The sequence below is a fragment of the Elgaria multicarinata genome, chromosome 23 (assembly GCF_023053635.1).
Source record: "Elgaria multicarinata webbii isolate HBS135686 ecotype San Diego chromosome 23, rElgMul1.1.pri, whole genome shotgun sequence".
NCBI classification, from domain to species: domain Eukaryota; kingdom Metazoa; phylum Chordata; class Lepidosauria; order Squamata; family Anguidae; genus Elgaria; species Elgaria multicarinata.
The window spans coordinates 1,721,745-1,739,720 of record NC_086193.1 but is presented as its reverse complement, the minus strand read 5'-3'; the positions used below and the strand labels follow the sequence as shown (position 1 = coordinate 1,739,720).

General features: G+C 49.0%; 1 protein-coding gene across 1 annotated transcript in view; it reads left to right on the top strand.

Annotated features, from left to right (window-relative positions):
* Nucleotides 1–17,976, top strand: part of FBN3 (fibrillin 3) — a 118,373-nt gene that overhangs the window by 13,619 nt on the left and 86,778 nt on the right. The window contains exon 6 of the mRNA XM_063146885.1: nt 16,353–16,550. Within this exon, the coding sequence (XP_063002955.1) occupies nt 16,353–16,550 (198 nt within the window). The remainder of the gene's footprint in view (nt 1–16,352; nt 16,551–17,976) is intronic.

Genomic DNA, 17,976 nt, shown 5'->3' with positions numbered 1-17,976 from the left:
TTGTAAGCAAATAAGAAAATGAGCCAAGTGGGGTGGGGAATCCCGGATTTGAGGAAAAGCCGTGCGGCGTGGCCCAAAACCACAAACCACAAACCGAATCGGGTTCTCAGTGGGAGTCTGTCGAGACCAAAAGGGGGCAGATTTCACAGCAAAAGAGTTTCTAAGTTTAACCTAAAATGCCCTACATAGCCGGGGGCCCTGATACGTCAAGAATTCCCCTTATAACCCGACTCAGGGCAGCTTCAGAGGACGTACGCACCTCCAAAAAAGCTCAGTTTGGGCATGGCCTTTTTTGTGCTAGCCCCATGTTTCCAGAATGTTCTCCCCGAGGATGGTCTCTTTGCGCCGATGCTGTCAGCGTCCCGATGCCACGTGAAGGTGCATTTCATTTTCCCAGGTGCCTGGACATTAGTTATGACCCAGTTGTTGTGGGCTGGCTTTTAGGTGGTGGAAGGGGGGGGGACCCATACAGCATTGTTTCCAGCGTCTGCCTTTTGTAGTGATTTCTTTTCCTTGTCCTGATAGCGAATTATATCGAATTGGGATTGGGTTTCTTTTCCTGTGACATCAGTTCTCGATTTCACGTGTGTTGCTAAGTCACTTTGAGGCTGCTTTTTGCTGTAGGAAGCGACACCTACGTTTCACGAATAATAATATATTTATTTTATTTTATTTATTTATTGCATTTATATATGGGCCCCATAGCTGAAGATCTCTGGGCGGCTTACAAAGATTAAAACAGTGAACATTAAAAACAAATATACAAAATGTAAAAGCATAAAAAGCATAAAAACATAATATCCATTTAAAAACAACTATTCTTGGGGGCAGTTAAGAAAAAAACTCAACATATGCTGATAAATGCCTGGGAGAAGAGAAAAGACTTGACCTGGAGCCGAAAAGATCACAATGTTGATGCCAGGTGAGCCTCGTTGGGGAGATAGTTCCAGAATTGGGGGGCCACCACTGAAAAGGCCCTCTCCCTTGTTGCCACCCTCCGAGCTTCCCTCGGAGTAGGCACCCGGAGGGGGACCTTAGATGTTGAACGTAGTGTACGGGAGAGGCATTCCGTCAGGTATTTCAAGGCTACAGCGGCACACAGCCTGAGCGTCCAGTAAACATCAAAAGCCATCTTTAGCTGTGATTCTGTGTGGTGTTGCTCTAGAACCTGAGCTCTGGGGGCCAAAGAAAGCCTTCCCAGGGTTTGCAATTTGGCCCTTTGAGATTCCCCAGAAAGCCACGCCTTCTTCCTTTGACCCCTCCTACTTTCCGCCTGACCACCAATCATTTGGTGATTTCATGGCTTTTGTGCAGCTTTTCCCCCTCCTTCAATTTCTGAAATGTCTCTCCTAAGGGTTAATTTTGCCCCGCCCCTTGTGCTTTTAGTCCCTCCCATTTTGACTTTGGCTCCACCCACCACTGGAAGGCAGTCCCAGAGGGCTTTTTGAGAAGGGAAAAAAGGGTCCCCACCACTAAACCATTTATCATCCCCACCCTTTAGCTGAGTTTCCAGAATGGTTTCCCACAGCAAGAAACGATGCATAAATAGAACGTAAAAGGAAAACCAAATACATTCATGATGCACTCCTGTATATGCTAGGGTTGTGCACACCCTCCCCGAACCACTTCGGATCCCGATCCGGACCTTCTGGATCGAGCCCAAACCGGTTCGGGTCGATCCGGACCTCCCCCGATCAGCTCCGGAAACAGATCCGGAGCAAGATCTGGAAGTCCGGATCGATATTCGGACGCCATTTTGCCTCCCTTCCCCACTTACTTGCCTCCGCAGCGGACGGTGGAGGCAGGTAAGTGGGGAACGGGGGACAAAATGGGGGCCGAATAAGCCCCCCTCCCTCTTACCTGGCTCCACCATCACAGTGGATGGTGGAGCCAGGTAAGCCCCCCCTCCCTCCTCCCCCACTTACCTGGCTCCGAAGCTTCGGAATGGTCCAAATCGCTTTGGACCGTTCCGAACCACTTCAGGCCGATCTGGACCTCCCCTGATCCACTCCAGAACCGGGCTTAGAGGGTCCGGATCAGCCCGCTCCGCTTCACAATTGGGGATCCGTAACGGAGCAGAGCACACCCCTAGTATACACTTACCGGGGAGTAAACCACATTGAACTCAGTGGGATTGACTTCAAAGTGAACATGCACGGGATCGCCCTGTAAAATACATTAAAATCACGACAGTTAAACCAATTTGAGACCAGATTACGTGGGCGTTGCAGCTGCCATCCGAGCAACAAGGAGTTGGATCGAAATCGGGTCAATCACAGAATCATGACTAGCTGAAATTCGACTAAATGAGGATCCAACCTGGCCAGCTCCTACCTCCCACAGCAACCCTGAAAAAAAGAAGCCATGTATTATTCCACCGTACGAATTCTGTGCGTGTCATCAGCTATATTTCGGAGGGGGGGGGGTTCTTGTAACGTACAAAGGCCTTGCATCAAAAGCACTCCCTCGCCTCTCCACATTTTTCTTTCTTATTTTTTTTTCCCTCTGCTAAGCCTGCGGTGAATGGATTTGGGCTCCATTTCAGAGTCAGAGATGAAACAAGCTATCACAGCTGTGTCTACACACCGGCTCACCCCTGCCAAGACAAACACAGAACTCGCTGTGTGGAGAGATAGAGTAGAGTTTCAAAGCACACACACACACATCTCTCTCTCTCTCTCTCTCTCTCTCTCTCTCTCTCTCTCTCTCTCTCTCTCTCTCACACACACACACACACACACACACACACACACAGATTGTGATCATGAGCTCCTGGCTAGGGATGTGTGGTTTTTGTAAAATCCATTCCATCTGTGTTTCACAGATTGGCCCTGTTCAGAAAACGCCTAAAACCATGGCTTTAACCATAGTGAATAAAGCAAAAAAGCCTTATTCATGGTGGTTAAAGCCATGGTTTAAAGTGTCTTCTGAACACAGCCCGGCTTTCTGGCTTAACCACCATGGTTAAAGCCGTGGTTTAAGGTGTCTTCTGAACGGGCCCGTCGCCAAGCACCTTTTGATCTGTCGTCCACCCATTGACAGAGCTGGCTTTTTTCTCCATGTCCCAAGCATCTGTCTGCATCGGAAAGCGCATTTGCGCAGATCTGCATGTCTGAAAATGTGCGCATGTGCGTAGTTGCGCAATTCAGGACACTTTTAAATAATAATGATAATAATACAATGATAATACAAATTTACATTGCACTCTACACCAGAGCGCATTCCAATTAACCGAAACATACAAAACACAGCAATATAAACAAAAAAATCAATAAATTCACATTAGTTAAACTACTAGCCAAAATTAAAATAATTCACAACCAATACACGTCAAAAAGCGTGCGTTTGCTCAGCTGTGCATGCCTGAAAATGTGTGCATGTGTGTAGTTGCACAATTCAGGACTGGTTCCATATAAAGGTGCAGAGGGAGAGAGTTACATTGGTGAAAAAAGGCTACGCAGAAATGCATTCTGGGAGTGGAAATCCCTGACCCAAAGCACACCTGTTAGGCCAAATCGCATGTCAATATTAATTCAAACATAAAAAATAATAATTCTCAAAGCAATGAGGAAATGAAGCTAGAAGAACTTGATGGGTAGAAACCAAGATGGACAGTTGTGTCCATACCTATAGGAATGACCTAATGAATATATAGGGTTATTCCTGTTTGTAAGATGGATGGATGAAACCTAACAGCCAATGCTGCGTTTGCTTCGCTCACCCCCAATACCATATGCTTAATCTTCTCTCATGGTGTCAGCCTCCCCAATCAGGGTCTGAACTTCCTAGAAATTGATGCTCAGGTAAAAAATTAGGATTAGCCTTTCTTCTTGGCTTGTGGGCTTCCAGAACATGTCCAAGTGGAGGAGGACTGGACCAGAAGTTCACTCAGTCCAATCCATTAGGATTCTTCTTACAGCCTTAGTCAAAAGTAGGGCTGTGCTCCGCTCCGTTTCGGGTCCTTATTTGTGCAGACGTCCTTATTTGTGACACTCTCCTCCATAATGCACCTTTCAGTCTGTAGGGGAACTTTGCGCAAATCCGGGATTTTGCGCAAAACCAAACAGGGGGGAGTTGCGGAGGTTGAACACAAGCCTGGAAATTTGCGGACATTTCTGGCCCATACGTGGCTGCGTTCGGGGCTTCGAACAGGGCGCGCTGAAACGTTTGGCGAGCAGAAACAAACTTCGCTCAGTAGGAGCGGGACGATTTCTGTCCCCTTCCCTGCAACATCAAAGAAGGGGACACGATCTGGGGAGAGGCTTGAGGGAAGGAGAGCCTGTCCCTAGTAAACAGGGACAGCCAGGGCATCCGCTAATCGCTGACTACTTGGTAGGAGTCTGCAAGGTTGGGATTCCAAAGCATAGACGCCCCTGCCTCCTCCCCCCTCCCTGCCTCTCTACCCTGCCAAATCATCCCCCAGGTCCAACCTGCCGAAACCACAAAGCGGAGACGGTGAGCGAGGGAGAGAAAGAGACAGCTTTGTCAACGGAAGAACTTGGCGCCCTCGTTGCCTAATTGAGGAAACGGGCTACTTCAGAGCCACTTGCCGTAATAAGGAGGCTACTGTAAGTTCCCGCGACATCATTTCCTGCCCCGAATAGACGCTCTTTGGAGAGGGAGGAGGAGGCAGTGAGTGTCTGACTGTCCCGTCTAGGAAACGGAGTTCGGGTCGTGTGACAGAGAGTGCAGGGACCCTGCTAGGCCTGTGGTTCTTGGGCGTGTTGTGTCATTGTATGACTTTGTGGGGAACTTCGGCAATGCCGGCCTCTCGTCCTCACCAATTGGGCTAGGGGGACACTCAATTTGCACAGTTTTCTGAGCCATTTTCACAGACGGCGGCCAAATTCACGCAGACAGCGGCCGGATTTGCACAAACAGCGGCCCAATTTGTGCAACCGGTGGCCAGATTCGTGCAAACAGCAGCCGGATTCGTGCAAACGGCGGCCGGATTTGCGCAAACAGCAGCTGGATTCATGCAAACGGCGGCCGGATTTGCGCAAACGGCGGCCAGATTTGCGCAAACGGCGGCCGGATTTGCACAAACAGCAGCCAGATTCGCACAGGTTGCGCTGAGATTTGCGCAGGCTGCTCAGAAATGTGCACAAATTACGGAATCTACAGAGGGGATATGCGCACCGTCTGGAAAATCTGCAAACTGGACCCAACTTGCTGGAGATGGAGTTGGGGGCCTCAGCAAGAACCCAAACAAAATCTGGGGAGGGGGGAGAGCCTAGGAAAGCTAATTGAACCCCCACCTCGTAGACTTTTCTTGTATCCCTTCTTGATGGTAAGACCTGTCTGACCGTAAAACCCATGACCTGGGAGGTGACGGCCTCTGGCTCCGTGCAGGTCTTCATGGAGAGTCTCTGCCTCAGGGGCTATTGGAGATTAGGGCTGTGCATGGACCCCCTGAACCGCTTTGTGGCCCGATCCGCAATTTTCAGATCAGGCTGATCCGCTTTGGATCGATCCGACCCTCCCTCCATCTGCTCCGCAGAGTGAGATCCGGGGGGGCAGATCGAGATTTTGCCCCCCTTCCCTACTTACTTGCCTCCGTGATGGGCAGCGGAGCAAGGTAAGTGGGGGAGGGAGGCAAAATAACCCCCTGCCCCTTACATGGCTCCGCCGTCCGTTGCACAGACTGCAACGGCGGAGCCACGTAAGCCACCTCCCCCACTTACCTGCCTCCGTTGCGGTCCGGCACAGGCTTCAACTGAGGCCCAGACCTCAAAGCGGAAGCAGGCTGCTTCTGCTTTGAGGCCTGGGCCTCAGTTGAAGCCTGTGCCGGACCGCAACAGAGGGAGGTAAGCCCCCTTCCCCCTGCCCCCTTACCTGGCTCTGCCTCCATCACCGCATGGACTGCAGCAGCTGCGCCGGTGAACCCCCTCCCCCTTACCTGCATTTGGTGCTCCAGATGGAGGCGAACTGCTTCGCCTCGACCCGCAGCTCCCCTGACCCGAATCGGATCCGTCTTTGGCAGAGGTGGATCGGGTCGCTCCACTCCAGGTCCACGATCTGAATCGGAGCGGAGCACAGCCCTGTTGGAGATACCGTAACTCTGAATCTCCTCCGTCAATCGGAGGGTTGTATCAGAGGGCTTTCAAGGTTAGGGTTAGGGAGGTACTCCTGTCTGCAGCAGATGGAGTTGGAGGAGTAACACGTTGCTCAACCACCTTTCCTCTGTTGACATCTACATCCCTTTCCGCCGGACCCTCCTCAGGCCTCTCTTCCCCAGCCATCTCACCGCTCGCCATCTGCTTGAGCTGGGCTGGGATGTGTTTGTCCCGAACCCAATGAAAAAAACGCCTGTGCCAGGCTTAAAGGAGAACAGCCTTGTAAACACGGCCTTTTATTAGAAACGTCTGTGCGAGGGACGGGCGCAAGAGCCAAGGAACATCTCTAGCCCTGGGGGTGTTGGAGGCGAACCGCTTTCCGAATGGATGGGGCGGTGATCGGATTGCGGAGTCAAAATTGAGCAGGCACACGCAAATGCAGGCCACCCCTTCCTTAATCCGGACCATAGAACTATAGCTGGAAAAGGCTGCTGCTATTATTATTATTATTATTATTATTATTATTATTATTATTATATTTGAGGGTGGGCAAACCAGACTTTTTCTGGACCACGTCATGCATTCATACCTAAGCCCCATTCAGTTTAATTCCAGCCCTGGTTAGGCCTCATCTAGAGTATTGCGTCCAGTTCTGGGCTCCACAATTCTGGGCTCCACAATTCCAAACGCAGACAAACTGGAGCGTGTTCAGAGGAGGGCAACCAGGATGATCAGGGCTCTGGAAACAAAGCCCTATGAAGAGAGACTGAAAGAACTGGGCAGGTTTAGCCTGGAGAAGAGAAGATTGAGGGGAGACATGAGAGCACTCTTCAAATACTTAAAAAGTTGTTACCCAGAGGAGGGCCAGGATCTCTTCTTGATCCTCCCAGAGTGCAGGACACGGAATAACGGGCTCAAGTTAAAGGAAGCCAGATTCCAGCCGGACATCAGGAAAAACTTCCTGACTGTTAGAGCAGTATGACAATGGAACCAGTTCCCTAGGGAGGTGGTGGGCTCTCCCACACTAGAGGCCTTCAAGAGGCAGCTGGACAACCCTCTGTCAGGGATGCTTTAGGGTGGATTCCTGCATTGAGCAGGGGGTTGGACTCGATGGCCTTGTAGGCCCCTTCCAACTCTGCTATTCTGTTATTCTATGATTCTATGAAACCCGCACAAGAAATCAAATTTATTTCCATATACCTGTTCCCCACAATTCGTGCTCATTTCCCCCAAAATTTATGCATTTTTGCATTCAGTTTTCCCTAACTGTTTTAACTGTATCTATTGCTTTTAAATTATATATTGTTTTAACTCGGATCATCATGGTTTAATTTGTTTTTAACTGTGTATGTTCATTGTTTTATAATGTATGTTTTTATCTGAACGCAGCCCTGCGATCTTAGTGATATAGGGCAGGATATAAATATTTTAAATAAATAAATAAATAATGTTTGCATGCAATGTTTCCTAATATGGGGATTTTGTGACAGAATGTTCCCTGATGTACATATTTCTCTTGGGCAACGTGACCGTACGCATTCCTTTATGTAGCTTTGGAGATGAGGACTGCATTACCAAATTCGAAGGATGTCTTCCAATTGGCAAAATTTTACCCTGCCTTCTTGTGGTTATATTTAGTTATTAAAAGTAGTCTTTTTAACCCAGCTCTTCTGGTAGAACACACACACACACACTGAGCAGCATAGTAAGATCTGGCTTGCAACTGAAAAAACACAACGCAAAAGAAAAAAGGAATGGGGAGGGTAGAGGAAAAAGCAAACTCAGGTGAGAAGGTGAAGCCATCCCATGTAGACCACACGTCCTCACTTCAGCAGGGCCATATAAAATGTGTGCATCAACAGAAACACCCACCAAAGTTATGCATATTTTTATGTGAAGGTTTCCCCCCCCCCCAAAAAAAATTCTCAAACTGGTGCAGAAATGGGGCAAACTTAACTTAAGATTGGGAAAATGAGGACTGAAATAGATGGATTTGTTCTTCTTTGGGATTCCCTACAAAGAGTAAATAATGTTTGTGTTGACGGGTTTTTAGGTGCAATTGTTTTAGCATCCTTTGGGCTGGATGTTTATTACAGTTGACTTTTGCATGCTTCTCTTCTTTGAGGTGTCAGAGATATCCATTTGGGGGGGGGGTGAAACTCAATTAGCTTTCATTTGTTTAGACCCCCGGATGCTTTTTGTCTACAGAGTCTGAATCGATCTGAATCAAATTGGACCCATTCTCCAGATTTTTTTACGTTGTGCAAATTATGGCTGAACTTTGCTCAGATTCGAGAGCGATTTGTGCAAGGGACGCAAATCTCTATTTGCGCAAATTAATTATGGCTCACTTCACACACACACAGACACACACACACACACACATAAAACCCAGCAAAATAATTCAGGAAAAAACAGTCCCTCGGTCCACAAAGGTGAACCGAATCGGGAACGCTGTGAAACTCTTCTGAGCAAACAGAGAAACGGATTTCCTGGTGACGCCCATTGCTAGTTGTACTGCAGTTCCCATCATTACAGAACAGGGATAAGAAACTTTTTTGAGGCTGTGGATGCATGTGACCTTTTCTTCCTGGTCGATTGGCATATTTTATAAGGCTGTGCTCCGCTCCGAATCGGATCCCCGAATCAGGAGCGGAGTGACCCAATCCGCATCTGCTAAGGCCGGATCCGAATCGGGTTGGGGGAGCTGCAGATCGAGGCGAAGCGGAGCGATCCGCTGTGGATCGCTTCGCCTCGATCCAGAGCTCCAGACGCAGGTAAGGGGGGAGGGAGGCTTATCTGGTGCCGCCGCCACAGTCTGTGCGGGGATGGCAGCAGAGCCAGGTAAGGGGGCAGGGGGAGGGGGGCTTACCTGTGTCCGTCGTGGTCTGGGCAGCGACTTCAACTGAGGCCCAGGCCTCAAAACGGAAACAGGCCATGGATCTTGCTGTGGACCTGAAGCAGTTTGGGCCCAATCCGGAAGTTCCAGTTCGGGCACCGAAGTGGTTCGGGGGGCTGGTGCACAGCCCTAATATTTTACATTGAGGGAGAGGGGCGCGGGAACAGTTTTTTCCATCCAGCAAGAAAAATGTTGCTCCTGCTTACAGGATTCCTGCTTTGTGTGACCCCCCCCTTCCCCGGGCAGATGGGAGATGCATTCCCATGCATTTCCTCCTACTTTGTTCAATGGGGCCTCCTCAAACGAAACTGTGCGTAGGCTGCTCCTCGACAGAGAGAGAGAGCGAGAGAGCGGTTAATTCTGAACTATTCCTGGGGAGGGGGAGAGGGGGCGATTGCGTGCTCCGGGGCTCCGGGCCAAGAGGGCAGCTTTCCCACGAAGGCCCGGCTTGACGGGGCGGCCAGCTCTCTTCATCCCAGCATGACGGGCCTTGGACGGACCTCCTCCGTCCTCTGTCCCACTGACCTCCTTTCGGGCCGCCGGAGTCCCTGCCAGCCCACATTCCCTGGCTCTGTTTTGAGAGAAAACCTGACCTGCTGTTGCAAGAGACGAATCCCATTCGAGGAAAGCAAAGCCGCCCTTGGTTCGCCGGTCCAGGTTGTTTGTTTAAGGAAGGAAAGAATTCCTTTTAGGCCTCAGGCAAGGCAAAGCAGGCCAAAGAACATCTGGAGGAGAATAGGCTGAGCGGCCAGCAGGCATGCAGGCTGGCTGGAGGGGAGCGATGGCCTGCGTCCCGGGTTCGAGTCCTTCTTTGTACATTCATCCAACAGGGAGCCTGACCTTTCGACCAGACATCAACCAGACCTTTCTTCCACCCATCTGTTGAGTTCAGACAGGCAACCTGGCACTGTTCGGATGTTTGGGACTACAATTCCCATCCACCCGGCCAATGTCGACAGTGGGCATTGATGTGTATCTTGTCAACGCATGCGTTGCTTGCCCTTGAGTTAGTAACTCCGTAAGTCGCAACGGCTGCGTTACCGAGTGATTTCCGCAAAAACAGACAGGTCTCTGCCCGCCAGGAACTTCCAAATGGACATCTACCCTTGCAATAGATACTCAAGTTATTCACAGAGTTTGGCTTGGACTATGGACCTCAGCAATTCAGTACTGGGGGGACTGGGCAGCATCGTTCTTCTCTGGCTCAGATTTTCAGCCATGGGCGAACTCAAATCTTTTCCACGAATCTCCAAACCACACACTTTTCCTTCCCCCCTGCTTTCTTCACTCACAATCCTCACCTTACCCCGAAACTCCTGATAAGATAGAACAAGGCTCATGGGCGAAGGACTGGAGGTGTGCCAACATCTGATTTGATGCAGATTGGCTAGAAATAAGGTGAACAATATAGCTGTCCTAAATCTGGCCCACTTCAATTCAAACAGGTGGCAGCAGTGGGATTACTCCATTGCTAAAGCATATCTACCTCCGCCTCTGCCTCCTCTTCCTTCTCCCCATCCTTTCTGTGAGCCTCCCCAGATAGGGCATTCTGTTGCTGATGTACTGTAAGACTTAAGGGGTTACTTAGAATCATAGAATTGGAAGGGACATCAGAGAGCATCTAGTCCACCCCCTTGCCCAATGCAGGCTGTGCAAGGCAGGAATGCAGCTTTAGCGTCCCCACCAGGTGGCTGACTACCTTGTCACTTCCCTTCCGTTATTATTCTTTCTCAATTCACATATGCGCTACAGCATTCGTTCGGCATTCGCACGTGCGCTACAGCTTTTGCTTGGCCTCTCCCCGGCAACGTCTCGCAAAGGGCACGAAATGAGTTGCGGGAAGACGTGGCAAACTAAGTCGGCATCCAATTCTGCAACTGATTTCGGACATTCTCCTAGTCAAACCAGAATGAGGAACAGTCGGCCTGTGTGCACCAGTTGCTGGGGAACATGGGTGGGAGGATGCTGTTGCACCATGTCCTGCTTGTTCATCCCTGGCCGATGGCCACTGTGTGAACAGAGTGCTGGACTAGATGGGCATTTGGTCTGATCCAGCATCAGGGCACTTCTGATGTTCTCAACTGCCACGCAATCCCAGATCCGTGGGCCATTTAGCTCGGTATGTCTTACCCTGACAATCAGCAAATCTCCGGAGCTTCAAGGAAGGTTCTTTACCAGCCTGGTGTGAAGATTGTGGTGGATTGAACCTCCTGTGTCAAAAGCAGGTGCTTCACTGCCAGGCCTCTAAAACTTAAACAAGGTTCCAGTCCTCATGGTTCCAAATAAAGAACCGATTTAAATAGCAACATGGGAAGCTGTCTTATTGGTCTGCCTAGCTCAGTCTTGATTATATTGATTGGCAGTGCCCTCCTCTCCCAGTTTGGCGCATGGGTCTTTCTTAGCAAATCCGTCTCTCTTTTCCTCTTTTTACTTGATGGTGTTCTGCGGCGTGTGCAGCTCAGTTTGTGTATGTGGCTTTTCCGCCTGAGGCCGGGGACTTCTTTGCGCATTCCTCTTGCAGGCGTTGCGGTTTTGAGAACATTTCTGGGCGATTTGCGTAGATTTCTGAGCGGTGCGTGGAGACTATGTGGGGCTGAATTCCACCCCAATTGCTCAGAAACTTGTGGAAATGGTGGAACGTATGTGTGTGTGGGGGGGGGAATCCGTGAACTGTTGAAACAAAGTAAGTTTCCAGTCCTCAGGTTTCTGAATCAAGGACCGGTTTAAGTACGTTTGCAGCCTTAGCGTAGACGTGGCCTTTGGAAAGGATAAGTAAAAAAGACACGTTGGGGTTCCTTTGCACAGATGTAGGGCGGGGGAGAAGTTTAGGTCAGTTACATACCTGGGCCCAGATCTCCATCCGCCTTGGGCACGGAAGTGGGGTGGGTGGGGAGGGGAGCAGGAATCATGTCCCAGAGCCTTAATAAAGTCTGATTGGAGCCTCATTAAATCTTTAATCATCTGACCCCATTATAATCAGCCGCAGATGCATCTTGGCTGACGGCCAACCTGGTACACCCCCTTGGCTACAAACTTGGCTGAGCTGCTTCGCTCGCTTGGAACCTGAATCTGAAAATCTATTTTTGTCCATCTCTCCTCCCTCCCTCCCTGCCCCCCCCCCTCTCTCTCTCTCTCTCTCTCTCACACACACACACACTTTTTCTGTTCTTTTGAAATGTTCTTGCGAACAGGGATCTTTCTAACCGGCCGGCCGTTTGGAGAGACACCACGAGCGGGTGTAGTAGGGATGGAGTATTTTTGGTTGCACGCTATTTCTGAATGAAGGAATGTTGCCTGTAGCATATCGCAGGCTGGCCTCACAGGGACGTAATCCCTGGCACTTTTTCACTTGCCCCCTTACCAGGGATGTCAGAAGAATCCAGTTGGGAGGGGTGGAACTCAACCCCCACCTTCATTCCATCTTCCACCAGCTGGCCCGACCCATTCCACACTGAGTCAGACCAGCTAACGGATTCTCCTTTAAAAAAAAAAAAGTGTTAATAGATGTTTGTGCAAACTGCAGCTGCGATCTGCGTAATTTGTGACAACGTTGGTCATTATTCGTGTAACTTGCGCCAATTTCAGCTGCGGTTTGCATCACCAGCACAAATGTTGACCGTGGTTTCCGTAATTTGCGCAAATTGGCACCGCCGTTCGTGCAGTTTCTGCAAAGGGCGGGTAAATTTGCGCAAATGCCCATTTGTAGGTTTTCTTTTCTTTTCTTTTTTCCTTAAATCAAAACGTTCCGGGATTTCTGGAAAAACCCGCGTCGCACCTCGTAAACGTAAGCCAGGGGGAGGCAATGCAGAAAACGTTCAGCTCAAGACAGACCAGATTTCCCTGTTCCTTCTGACCTGAGGTGTAACCCTCCTCGAAGGTGGGCTGAGGGGGACATTCGGAATTTCCTTGCAACCCTATTGCAATGCAAACTTGGTCTTGAATGGGACGCCTTACATGGCCAATTCAGACCCATTCGCTTGACCAGAGCCCTGCTCCTAGTGGAGATAGAAATGGCGTGAACTGTGAACCGCCCAGAGAGCTTCGGCTATTGGGCGGTATAAAAATGTAATAAATAAATAAAAAATAAAATAAACTGGTTTGTTGACATTGACAAACACCACCACCTGGATTTGGGAAACCTTCTTAGGAGTGTGGCTATGGAGACCATCACCATGAGTGCCTTCACTACCAAATGGACAGTTAGTGCTCAGATTTCAGAAATAATAATAATAATAATAATAATAATAATAATAATAATAATAATAATTTATTTCTTACCCTCCTTTCCGATTGGATCGAGGCAGGAAACAACAGCAAGCATAAAATACTGATTAAAAACGTAGCATACACTGTTAAAAACATCCTAAAAGCATATTAAAAGTATCCTAAAATTCCACTGGATAGGCCTGCCGGAAGATATCAGTCTTGATAGCTTTCTTGAACGTTAAAAGACTGTCAAGCTGATGAGTCTCCTCCGGCAGGCCGTTCCACAGTCTGGGAGCAGCAGAAGAGAAGGTCCTCTTCTGGAGGAGTGGGTCATTGATGGCTCAGTCCTGCCCAGGATCAGCCCTGTCAAGGATCAGTCCTGTCAACTCCCCACAACTGCTTTCTCCTTCATCCCATTTGTGTGAGGTGTGTGTGTAAGGAACATCACCGGGAAATGCCACCGCCTACCAAGGGATGCTCCTACTGACCTGGGACCCTTTCAGGAAGGCTTCGCATCACAGCTTGGAGCTGTGAGGGCATGATCCTAGGCATGTTTGGACTGAAAAAAAGGCCTACAACTCCCAGCTGTGAACTTTGTTCTGGTCTGGAACTCAAAACAAATTCTTCAGTTCAGAATGTGCTCTGAGGCTGTTCTTTCGTTCCAAGTGAAAGTCTTCTCTCTCTTTTTTTTTTCGGTTGGTTGGTTAGGATGAGAGAATCTGTCAATTTCGGTTTCACGCACTGTCCAAAGCCTAACTTCCATTTTGACCCGTTTCCTCGTTTCACGGCCTGCGCACAGTGGAAAAATGCTCAGGAAAAGGACGCCTGCTTCTGAAAAATGCGCCTGCCTAGGCTGTAATGGACGGGAGAAGCCTGTGTACGTTTCGCAGCTGCGCACCAGCGAGGCACGAAAATACGCGTGGCTCTTCCTGCGAAAAGGAAAAGCGCAAACCGTGCAATCTGCTTCGGACCCGATTCGGTCCGAAGGTGGGATTCGGAGGACTTTGCGGATTCTCACATCGCTGCTGAAAGCTGGCCAGCTCCAGAGGTGTCCTCTTCCCGCCACAATTGTCGTCCCTTTCCGCACCACCCAAACAAGGCCAAATGTTTTTGAACAGCAGGAATCTTGGAGTGATAGGAAACAGATTGTGGGGCATGTCTGTCTGCCTTACATATTTTTCAGCCCAGCGAAGTATCTGCAGCTCATTAAAACGAACCACTGATGGACCGAATCTTCATATGCAACTGTTTAGCTCATTCCCCCCCAAAAAAAAGCGAGGAAGGGGGAGGCACTCGTAATGGGGAACAGTTGGGTCCCCCCCCTTTCAAAAGGGAAGAAGAATTTAAACTAGAGAAATGTTGTTTGACGAATGACAAAGGAAGCTTTTAGTGGTGCGGTGTTACGACTTCCAAACAGCACATAGGACAAGGTTTGATTCAATTGCATTTATTTATTTAAAGTGTTTTTAGGCCATCAAGACCCATGTAAAACCCACTTTTCCTCCAAGGTGACAAACATGGTCTTCCCCCCTTTTATCCTCACAACAACCTTGTGAGGTAGGTTAGGACGAGGGTTGGAGATGGACCCAAGACCAAACAGGGGGGTGTTGAACTCAGGTTTTGCCAGTCTTAGCTTCACACTCCGACCCAGACATCCCCAACTTGGTGACTTGACACTACAGCTCCCAGCAGCCCCAGCCAGTATGCCTAATGGTCAGGGAGGATGGCAGTTGTAGCCCAAGACATCTGGAAGACAATGGGTTGGACAAGCCTGTTCTAACTACTAAATCACACTGGGAACCCTCTGGTTCTCAGACTTGTTTAGGGTTCCACCAAGAACTAAGGGTGCTGGAACAGGAGTATGGTCATAAGACAGGATGGAGAATGGTCCCCACGGATGCCCCCTCTGACTCGCCAGTTTCTTCCTTAGGTGAAGTTTCTTCCCCTTCTTTCTCAGCAAGGTAAAGCTCTTATCTCTGATCAGCAGCTAATTGGAGATAAGAGTATACTCACGAGGAAGGGTGCAGCTAATTGGAGATAAGAGTATACTCATAAGGAAGGGTGCAGCTAATTGGAGATAAGAGTATACTCATGAAGAAGGGTGCAGCTAATTGGAGATAAGAGGGGCAGCACCTGGGGAGGAAGCTGCTCAGTGGTTCAGTCCTGCTTACTTCTGAGTAGACGTGCAGAATCAGCTCACTTATGAACAGACATGCTGCTCATGTTTACTAGCCACACAGACCATTGGCAGATAGGATATTACTTGAAAGTGCATCCTATCAGTCCTGATTACTTCTGAGTAAACATGTAGCAGCTTTGCCCCGCTTACTTGTGACTAGGCTGAAAATGGGTAATAACCCTCTTTTGTATCTGGTCGAGAGGGCAGGGCTCCTGCAGCTTTCACTGTTGTGATGAAGAGGGGGTTTCACCAGGGGCTGCGTGCATACAAATGGCACCTGCTGAAATTCCCTTTCCTATACAACCGTTAAAGGCACAGGAGCCCTCTGTCCTCCTTTCCATAGGGTCACCCTACCGACAGAACCACGTGGACAGAGGTGGTGGCACGCCAGGCAGAAACTTCCCACCAGCAAATTGACCCTACTATCCTCAGGAGGAAGGGGAAGCGCATACAAGCACCAGCCTGGATTGGGGCCTGGGTGACACACAGGAAGGGGTGGAGCCTTTAGGGCCTCCTATATGTAAGACCTCTATCTGAACATTATCACTACTGAAACAAGAAGTCTTTTAAGGCACAATGATAGGCAGGTTTAGACTGGGGGGGGGTGCCTACAACTCCCAGCATGCACCAGCCAGCCAGGTTGTTGTGAGGCTAAAAAGGAGAGGAGGAGGAGGAGGATCATGTCAGCCATCTTTGTTCCTTGCAAGTGGGGGGAAGAGGGGATATAAATGTAATAATACTTATGTACTGCACTGAGATCTAGCAGTAGATCCTGAACTACCTTCCGCCCATCACGGCCTAGACAATATTTAGGGAGGTGCTCGTGTTTTTGACTGGTTGCAATATAATCCTTTCAGGGCTAAACCGCGCGTAGAGACGTTACTGCAGGAAAGCGGTGGTGCTTTCGGTGACTCCGCGTAGCGCAAACGCACGCGGTTGCCCTTCTGTTCCGTGCCCATGCTCGCCTCCGCGTTAAAGCGCACTCACCCTAGGGGACTCTTTTTCCTCCTAGATTACCGCACGGGGCCCTGCTTCAGCCAAGTCAGCAACCAGATGTGCCAGGGGCAGCTCAGCGGCATCGTTTGCACCAAGACCATGTGTTGTGCCACCATCGGCAGGGCTTGGGGCCACCCGTGCGAGATGTGCCCGGCCCAGCCGCACCCGTGCCGTCGCGGCTTCATCCCCAACATTCGAACCGGAGCCTGCCAAGGTAAGCGTCTCGATCGGAGAAGACGTGAGAGCGATCTTCAAAAATGGGGAAGGCGGCAGAAGACGGAGCTTGGCTGGTTCTTCGTTGCTCCAAAGAGCAGGACTGGAATCTAGGGGAGGGAATTGCAGGGGAGCAGATTTGGGTTAAACATTAGGATAAAAAATGTAACGGTGAGAGCTGGTCATACACAGGGCAGGGGTGGAATTTCCTTTGCTGGAAGTATTTAAGTGGTGGTCATTTAACAGGGATGCTGCACTTTAGAATTAAACCTGCCCCCGCCCCCCGAGACAAATTCAGCTCTCTGGGATTTCCCAGGAGGCCTTTCTCTGAACCACTGAGTTTGGGGTGGTTTTGAATTTTGGCCCTGTGGAGGCTGGTGGCTCTGGTATTATGATTATTATGAATATCTCTTTCTCGCTCACGGCAGTTTTTCTAGACGGACATGACGGGCGTTGCCAAGACATGCTGTCTTTTACAAATTCAGGAATTTACTGACAATTGAGCCGTGTTTTCAGTATGACCGCTTTCTGGATGTTGGTGTGGGTGTATTTTGGTAGGCCCAGTTTCTGAAGGTTTTGGTAGGCCCAGTTTCTGAAGGTTTGGTAAGCCCAGTTTCTGAAGGTTTGGTAGGCCCAGTTTCTGAAGGTTTCTGAAGGTTTTGGTAGGCCCAGTTTCTGAAGGTTTGGTAGGCCCAGTTTCTGAAGGATTGGTAGGCCCAGTTTCTGAAGGTTTCTGAAGGTTTTGGTAGGCCCAGTTTCTGAAGGTTTGGTAGGCCCAGTTTCAGAAGGTTTCTGGAGGTTTTGGAAGGCCCAGTTTCTGAAGGTTTTCTGTATAGTTTTTTGATGGGATGCCAGTGACTGAATGTGTCTAATGGAATAATTGTGACCTTTCCATTGCTATTTAACTTCCATAGCCAGTAGTGTATTATTATTGTTGTTGTTATTGTTATTAATAATATTAATAATTATACTGTCTTTTACAGATTCAGGAATTTCCTGATAATTGAGCATGTTTTAAGTATGACTGCTTTCTGGATGTTGGTGTGGATGTATTTTGGAAGGCCCAGGTTTCCGAAGGTTTTCTTTATAGTATTTTGATGTGATCCCAGGGACTGATGTGACTAACGGAATAATTGTGACCTTTTCCTGTTGCCATAGTTCTTTGACTTCCGTGGCCAGCGGTGTATATTTTTCTCTCTTTTCCTCTTCCTTTTCAACAACATTTTTGTCATTCGGTATTGCTATGTCGATGAGGTATGTGTGTTTTTCTTTTTTGTCTATGGCCGTTGTGTCTGGTCGGTTGCAAGTTATTGTTTTGTCAGTATGAATTGTTCTGTCCCATTATATTTTATGATCTGCATTTCCCAAGATTGTTTCAGGTGAGTATGTAGAGCATGGTGTAGGTTGTTTGATGAGGTTGAATTTGA